Source organism: Gymnoscopelus braueri (assembly GCF_963280865.1).
Source record: "Gymnoscopelus braueri genome assembly, chromosome: 5".
In the NCBI taxonomy this organism is placed as follows: domain Eukaryota; kingdom Metazoa; phylum Chordata; class Actinopteri; order Myctophiformes; family Myctophidae; genus Gymnoscopelus; species Gymnoscopelus braueri.
The window spans coordinates 46,388,670-46,398,034 of NC_137606.1; the positions used below are offsets into that span (position 1 = coordinate 46,388,670).

A 9,365-nucleotide genomic window follows, 5' to 3' on the forward strand; every position below is an offset into this window, starting at 1 on the left:
AAAAATCCCCCAACGCGTCACATTAAGACGTGTTGAGAGCTTGAAGGTCTGCAATTTCTGCTGTTTTGGAACAACACTGCACTACACTATACACCACACTACACTACACTACTACACCACACTACACTACACTATACACCACACTACACTACACTACTACACCACACTACACTACACTATACACCACACTACACTACACTATACACCACACTACACTACACTACTACACCACACTACACTACACTATACACCACACTACACTACACTATACACCACACTACACTACACTACTACACCACACTACACTACACTACTACACCACACTACACTACACTATACACCACACTACACTACACTATACACCACACTACACTACACTATACACCACACTACACTACACTACTACACCACACTACACTACACTATACACCACACTACACTACACTATACACCACACCACACTACACTATACACCACACTACACTACACTACTACACCACACTACACTACACTACTACACCACACTTTCCATGAGCAAAGCGGTTAGCAAGGCAGTTAACTCAACCTACAACCTGTTGTTGCTACGTTGCAATGCTACGCATCAGTGCCTCTGGAGATCTGGGCCACCAGTCAATGACTGATCGATTTATACAATCAATAAAGTGGTCAATAAGCACTATTCTGTTTTCATCTATTTTCAGACCACAGGACATAACTGCACTGTACTATAAGTTATTTTTGAGTAACCTCTTTTCTTCTATTCCATTCTTCTGTATTGGTGGCACAGTAACATTTGGATGCTAGACCAATGGTTCTCAACGTCACTGAGAGACCTTGAGGGGGGTCCAGGGAGTCCCAAGCTACAGTAAATGATTGATACTTTGTTAAATCACATGTATTTATATGTACAAATAAATGAAATACAACTAGAGAATGTCTATTTTGATCAAAGTTCCACTGTTATCTCTATGCCTACACTACATAGACAGTAAAGGACCAAATGACAAACCAAATCGGACCAAATCATGCCCAAGAATGTCATGTCCTTAGATAGGGATCCCAGAGATACATATCTTTACCAAATGGGGGTCATTGAAATTAAAAAGGTTGAGAATCTAGCTAGATGATACTGCATTAGAAAAGCAAAATGTTACTGTTGTATTCTATTGTGTTTTGAAATGTACTACAACAGTGTGTAATGTTGTGTGCCCAGCAGCACTGCCCACTGACATATTGATGGTGTTTTTCTTTCCCATTCCATTGTAATCAGCTGTGCAGCGTGATGCATCTACAGCGTCCCAGTGACACAGTAACACCAGTAACACCAGTAACACTAGCAGCATGTAGAGGATGCAGGCGACTGGAGCGGAATGACCTTTCTCTACGCTTATCTACACACACACACACACACACACACACACACACACACACACACACACACACACACACACACACAGTCACACACACATACAGTCACACACACACACACACACACACACGGACACACACACACACACACACACGGACACACGGACACACACACACACACACACACACACACACACACGCACGCACACACGCACACTCACTCACTCACACACACACACACACACACACACACACACACACACACACACACACACACACACACCAAAAGGCAGTGTCCTTTTCCTCTCAGATGAAAGGAAGAAGGCATTTTCTGACACAAATCCTGCACCGTCAACGTCAATATAACCAACATTGACAATACCTGTGTGTCTGTTTGCAGGTATATGTGTGTGAGTGCACGCACACACACGCGTGCGACGGTGTGTGAGCGTGTAGCCAGCCTATAATGCAGTGTGTGCATGTTTTTGTTTTTTTCCCCCTGGATTATCCCCTGCTCTCGGGATCTCGTGTGACTGTGAACACATCACACGGCGCGACACACCCACTCAAACCTGGCTGCATACGCGAAATGCATTATGATATGGACAAATCCTACTACGATCACACACACACACACACACACACACACACACACACACACACACACACACACACACACACACACACACAGTAACACACCACCACCACCACCAGCATCCATCCATTCTCCTCTCTCTCTCCTTTCCCTGCATCTCTGCACTGCTGGGCTGATGTTACCGCCTACGTCACACCGCATCTCCTCCACTGTGGGGCATTTCCACCAGCTTTACTACCAAGCCCTTCATTTATTTATTTCATTATTCCATATTCCACAACCGTTCCCCCATCAGCCCAGCCAAGCCAAGCCAAGCCGGAGAAAAACCTCAAGCCACAGGGGAATGATGTGATAGGTTATATAGGTTTTTTTTATAGCCATATACGGGCCAATGGAGGGCGATGCTGAAAATAATAAAGCCCCATTCAAAAACCATTTGAGTTTTATGGAGCGGATACGATACGATATTCGTTGGTTTCCCCCCTCCCCACAGGATCAATAGCCTGTGCAGCCACGGGTTTCCATGTTCATCTTAGGCTACCAGAAAGGGACTGGGTTTCAATGTCAAGTCCGTCCACAAGCCGACAGGTCTCCCTTCAGCCAGAACCAAGCCTTGATCCGGTCTCCCTGCAGCCAAACCCCCCGAACCAAGCCTTGGTTCGGGGGGTTATGGCTGAAGATACAAGATAGGCTACAATTGTATCAACCCCCCCGAACCAGGTTCGGGGGTGGGTTGATACAATTGTAGCCTATCTTGGCTGAAGAATAAGATATATAGGCTACAACTGTTCATGTCCATTTCAACTATGGCCCCATTTTTATAACGCAGCCCCCCTTAGATTAGAACAGGAATATTCTTTTATTTATCCCACAGGTGGCCTGAAAACACGTTGTTTGTCACAGTTTCTCATGATAATTGATAAATGCATGATGCACTCACCGCCGTGCCCGTGGCCGCGCTGTGTCTCACCGCATTGCACGCAGTCTGTCGGATCTCCGCCGCGCTGCCGGGCTTCAGCAGGTTCTTGGTAAATCTCCGGGTCGATTCCGATGCCATGTCCTCATCTGAGCGGTCTTCTTTCACACCGACGACGAGCCTGGCCTGGTGGTCCCTCGTCTTCTCCTTCAGAAACAAATAAAACGTAAAAAACAAAAACAAAAAAACAAATTGAGTCTGTATCTATTCTATTTATAGGGCTACTACTACTCTACTGCAAAAACACATCTACAGTGAGCCTCGGAGCGTCACTGACTGACTGGCTGCGCGAAAGCTTCTCTCCTCCTGCTACTCGGCCGTGCCTCTCCTGCTGATGCTGCTGCACGTGCACGCACACACACACACAGACACGCACGTAGAGTGCTGAGTGCAGAGGAGGATGCCCGTAGCACGACGGTGTGCCTTTTGCCGACAGGAGCTCTCAAGCGACACCGGCGTCGCGCTATGGAGCAGGCTATAATAAATTGAGCTTCATTCGGGCAAATTATTAGCTCCGATCGGAACCTCTCCCTCCACTCTGTAGCTCCGAGATGAGGTCCCGCTGCGTAGGGTCCCGGCAGAGTGCGACGCCAGCGAACGATGGACAATATTGTTGATTCTTACCCTTTTCCGCACATCGTATCCAAAAAGTAAAGGTCCCCCCCCTGCTCTCAGATGTTTTACATTTTAGCGGTCAAGATTTCTTTACCGACGGGTTGGAACAAGAGTTTAAATTGTTGTTTTTTTTGCCAGCCTGTGGCCAGTCAACCCTCGTTCGCACTGTTCCCGTAAGGTTGCATTGGGAAAACATGCCACAGGCTGACTAAAAAGGCGATTTAAACGCTTGATACAACCCGTCGGTAAAATGTTCTTGACCGCTAAAATGTAAAACATCTGAGAGCAGGGGGATACCTTTACTTTTTGGATACGATGTACGGAAAAAGGTAAGAATCAACAATATTGTCCACCGTTCGCCGGTGTCGCACTCTACTGTCACCCTACGCTGTGGGACCTAATCTCGTAGCTATACAGCGGAGGAGCATAGGTTCCGAATGGAATGGAGCTACAGATATGTTGTTGACCTCTCGCTTCCTTCAAGCACAATCATGCTTGCTGGCTGGCCCGTACTGGCCTGGCCATGGCCAATGCAACATAAATCATCATTATAGGATGCTGTTTTTATTGTTGTAAGCTACTAAAGGCACGCGACCGCCATTCATTTGACCTGGTTAGTGTGCATTTGTATTTCCAGGACCAGGAGACCTCTAAAACGTCAACCACTCATCAACAGTCTCCTCACGCACGAACGAGGAGGGATGGAGCAGCATAAAGCGCGTGTACAGTTGCTAGTGGGGACTTCTACAGTAGTAGTAGCAGTAGCAGCAGCAGCAGCAGCAGCACAGTGACGCAGATAGGGAGGATGCATGGAACAACAGCGACATCACGCGGAGCAGGTTGGTAGGCGTACTACTAGTACAGGAAGAATGACACTCATGGACCAACAGCGACACCAAGCGACTGTGACTGGCACCGCATTTCTGTTCATTTACCTTTGCAAAGGAGGTTTTTTGATTGATTGATTGAATACTTTATTTAGAAATTTGCAGGAAAAAAGCACATGGAAGTACATGTTTTAGTCACGTTTACAGTAAGCAAGGACACAAGATAATACACCATAATACATCATAGTACACATAATACATAAAATGCATAAAAATAGTAATCTAATCATAAAGTAATACATAAGTAAACCAATAATCTAATAATAACTAATACATACGTAAACCAAGAACCTATCATCAGCCTACATTGAAACTATACACACTATAGGATGCCAGGTCAACAATGACCTGGCATCTGTCTACATAACATGCTATCTAAATTACATTTAGCCATTGCATAATCCTGCAAGGTCGTCAAGGCTAGGGCTAGTGCTGTGGGCTGAGGTGGATTCTGAAGAGGTGAGTCTTCAGATTATGGCAGAAGATTGGTAGTGAGTCTGCAGTTCTAATTGCAATGGGGAGTTCATTCCATAGTTTGGGAGCCAGAAGGCAGAAGAGTCGGGGGCGTGTGGAGCGTTTTCCCGGATGTTTTAGCGAAGGTTCTGACAGCATCCCTGTGTTAGCTGATCTGAGAGAGCGGGAGGGGTTGTAGGGTTGGATCAGGCTTTGAAGATACGGGGGTGCCATACCCGTGGTTGCTTTGTACTCTGTGTGGGCAGTAACTGGGAGCCCAGCCTGATCTCCAGAGATTACCGTAACATTGCACGGAACGAGTGCACTTCATTCCGTGGATAGCCGCCTCGGAACTCCCGAATTGCGTGCATATGTACGGCGAGTCCCACAGTGGGCGTAACCAGTCGCAACCCGGAAAAACCCGGAAGCAGAGCAGTCCCCACAAAAAAAAATACGATTCTGTGCCTATCGGTACATAACTCAAACGGCGCTGAGTAGGCACAGGCGAACGTCCCACCGTTCAGGACGGCAACTCGGTCGCCTTAGCTCCCTCGGTGGTCCTTCACGGGGTGACAGTTCGCCTGTGACTGCGCGCCTCCGAAATGGTTTTGTCACAAAGGGAGCGCCGTACATATGCACGCAATTCGGGAGTTCCGAGGCGGCTATCCACGGAATGAAGTGCACTCGTTCCGTGCAATGTTACGGTAATCTCTGGAGATCGGGTTGGGGAGCCAATGGAGGGAGCGGAGAAGGGGGGTAACATGTGAACATTTTGGCTGGTTGAAGACCAAGCGTGCTGCTGCATTCTGGATCATTTGAAGAGGCTTAAGTGCACATGCCGGGAGGGCAGTAAGGAGAGAGCTACAATAGTCAAGTTTTGATATGACTGATGCCTGGATAAGGAGCTGGGCTGACTCCTGGGTGAGGAAGGGTCTAATCCTTCGAATGTTATAGAGTGTGAACCTACAAGATCGAGTGGCCGCTGTGATGTGGCTCTTGAATGAAAGCTGACTGTCCAGGACAACACCAAGGTTCTTGGCTGTTGGAACCGAAGTCACCAGGGCGTTGTCTATGGAAATAGTTAGATCCTGGGGGGGTGGGGGGGGGGCAGGACTTAGCTGGGAAGAAGAGAAGCTCAGTCTTGTCTGGGTTCAGCTTGAGGTGGTGACAAGACATCCACTGTGAGATGTCAGCCATACATGCAGTGATGCGCTCTTCCACCTGGGTGGCAGAGGGGGGGAAGGATAGAAACAGTTGAGTGTCATCAGTGTAGCAGTGATAAGATTGTGAGCAGAGATGACAGCACCAAGAGATTTAGTGTACAGGGAGAAAAAGGAGGGGGCCAAGTACAGATCCCTGGGGGACCCCGGTTCGGAGGGTGCGGGGGGAGGAGAGCAAACCTTTCCAAGAAACCTGGTAGGTCCGGTCAGTTAGGTAGGAGGAGAACCACTTTAGAGCCGTCTCAGCGATGCCTAGGTCAGCAAGGGTGTCCAGGAGCAGCTGGTGGTTCACTGTGTCAAATGCTGCAGATAGGTCTAGAGTCTAGACAGTATATAAGTTTAAAGTGCTCACGTCTCTTTTGGGCTTGTTTTCATAGACCTGGTTGCTTGTTCTTCAGTCTGTTCTAGTATATGGCTGCTGCAGGTGTCCTCATTATTATTATTAGTCCAAACAAAATACATGCTGGACGGTTAATTTCTGCAATTTCGTTTAATTTACATTTATTAAGTTAGTAGCCTACTAATAACCTGGCTCCACCAGATGCAAAAAGCTTGCTTCACACACATTTGTTTCACAGCTTACAGGGAACCTGGTTACTCAATACCGCCCCCATCTGGCGGAGTCAGGTTAGCCTACTAATGCATTTGGTTAAAAATTTGCTGAGTGTTCTTGTCTGTGTGACAAGTCTGAGTGTTTCATCTGTCTGTGAAACATTAAACAGACTGTAACTGTAACTACAGAGTCCAGTGTATCCTTAATCACACCTGGAATCTTTGACAATGAGGCTCCATCTCCCAGCTTGATCAACACATCTTCTGGATTTCAGACCAAATAAGGTTATTTGATCTTGATCTATTTTCATGATACTGATATTAGACATCACTTGTTTGTTTATAGACTAGAGCTATGGTTCCCAAACGTTTACATTTCAAGGTCTCCCCTTAACTCTGACAGTGCACAAATGGAACCAAATGGACCCGTTAGGGTCCATTTGGTTCCATTTGTGCACTGTCAGAGTGTCTGTCGCACCTGGAATCCACTTTGAGAACCACTGTACTAGAGTAAATACATTATAAGTTTGTAGGCATAAGGACGTTTTTTTGTGTTATCCTTTTAGCCTTAATGTCTGACTGTACCTCATGCTGTTTACATTTCTGACTAATAAAGTATTCAGTCAATCAATCAAAGCTAAAGAATTAGAGAGAGGAAAAAAAGCTAAAGTACCCTCAATGCAAGTTATGTTTTGTACGCCAAAGTTTTGAAGGTCCGGGGACCCCCAGGGGTCCGTGAGGAGGTTCCCCCAGCAAAATGAGTTAATATAGCATCACAATCAGTTTAACCACTTTAACACAATTTTATAGTTCGGTCATTCAAAAATATCCAATAGCCAAAGAAGATTGAACAATCTTGAAAAACCTTGATTGAAAAAAGGACACATTTTGAATGAAATATTTTAACACAAATCTTCTGTTATCGGGGTCCCTAGCACAACATCTTTTCAGATGGGGGTCAAATACATATCAATTTGGGGTCCAAAAGTCCAGCTGCTTGGTTGTATGGTGATGAGTGCTCTTGAACTTGGGAAGTGTGTTGCATTTACTGTGTTATCTTCTTTCCTCAGCATGATGACTTCTCTTTATTCATTTTACCTTTATTTTACAAGTAGTCACTTGAGATCAAAGATCTCTTTATCCAAGATGCCAAAAATGGCAGCATTTAAAAAAAGGGGTCCACAGAGAGCTGGCAGCTCTTTTTTTTATTGTCAGTTGTGTTGCAGTAGTATATATAGCATCACATAGTTACATTGCATTAGTTCTAAAAAATGTTTTTTACAATTGCAACACAAACTGAAACTGAAATATAACAGAAACAAAGCAAGACAAAAAAGAGACAACTCAAAATAGTCAACCAAAATATCACACAAATAAGAAATAATAGAACAAGTTAAACATTAGAGAATGAAGTAACTGAGTAGCTAAACTTAATTTGAAATAAAAATAAAAAGGAAGGAGGGTGGTAAAAATGTAACACCCAGGGCCGAAACAGGGGACTAAATAGTCGAGTAGTAAGGCTAAAAAAACACAGGTTGGTATGACAGAGCTTTAAGAACTGCATTGAGGAGCTCAGTGAAGACACCATCATTTGCAAAAGATAACATATTATTCCACATTAAGTACAAACGGATACAGATTTTACCACAGCTATACAATACAATTAATATGACTGGTCCTGAACACAATAGTGCACATTTCACTTCCATCATCAAGAGTAGGTTACCAGTCTATATCATTGCTTTTACTTGCTGTGTCAACAACACAATCCATATCAGACTTGTCTTCATAGCATTCATAGCTGTGTTTACAGTAAATCACGTTTGAAAACTCACTTGTAGTCCTTGGCTTTCGATGATTCGGACTGAGAGTTGTTTCCATTAGGCAATGGGTCTGTGTGTTGCTTCCTCTAGGTGGGGTTCCCCTGTTTATTGTGTACTGTTTTTACTCTTAGTATTTTTTTGTATATTTGTTACTGAGTGTACAGCACTTTGGTTCAACACTGTTGTTTTAAATGTGCTCTATAAATAAAGTGGATTGGATTGTTTTCCCATGGGGGGGGGGGGGGGGGCAGACATGCCATCTATACATTTATCATCAGTGTTTATCAAACCTGTCACTGAGGTGTTACATGAAAACGTAGGAACATGACAATCAGTCATGTCAATCATGGGTCGACAGTGAGATAGGAAAGCATGCACCCTTGTCGGACCCCATAACCAACACGTATACCAGAGACCAAGTGACCTACTTTCACAATGTGGGGACTTTCATACCCAGTTGCACATCACAAGCCTCTGCAAACACAGCCTCTCATCACCTCTCATCGTGCTGATGATTGTTTGTCACTAATGCTATTAGTGCTATTGAGCCCAAAATTACTGCACTGCCTGAGCCACTGTGTGGAGCTGCATATATTCAGGGAATCATTCAATGATTCCTTGGGGTCCCCAGTTATATTCTACAACTATATTTCAATTTTGTTCCCATTAATTACCATATATTATCATCTTACCTCTCTGCATGACCCAACATCCACATTCTGGGAATGTCATAATGGGCAAAACATTCTGCCAAAATAGCAGATCTACAAGCTCATGAAGCATCGCAACGGGAAAAAAGAAGGGGACCCAAGAATAGACCCATGGGGGACTGCAGTCAACCCAGTCTATAGTTAAGTGGTTAAATCCCATGCAAAG

General features: G+C 44.9%; 1 protein-coding gene across 1 annotated transcript in view; it reads right to left on the reverse strand.

Moving 5' to 3' along the window:
- dock10 (dedicator of cytokinesis 10) overlaps positions 1–3,221 on the reverse strand; it is a 128,738-nt gene extending 125,517 nt beyond the window's left edge. Inside the window, exon 1 of the mRNA XM_080428432.1 lies at positions 2,904–3,221. Within this exon, the coding sequence (XP_080284558.1) occupies positions 2,904–3,020 (117 nt within the window). The 5' untranslated portion in view covers positions 3,021–3,221. The remainder of the gene's footprint in view (positions 1–2,903) is intronic.
- Positions 3,222–9,365: the final 6,144 nt, after the last annotated feature.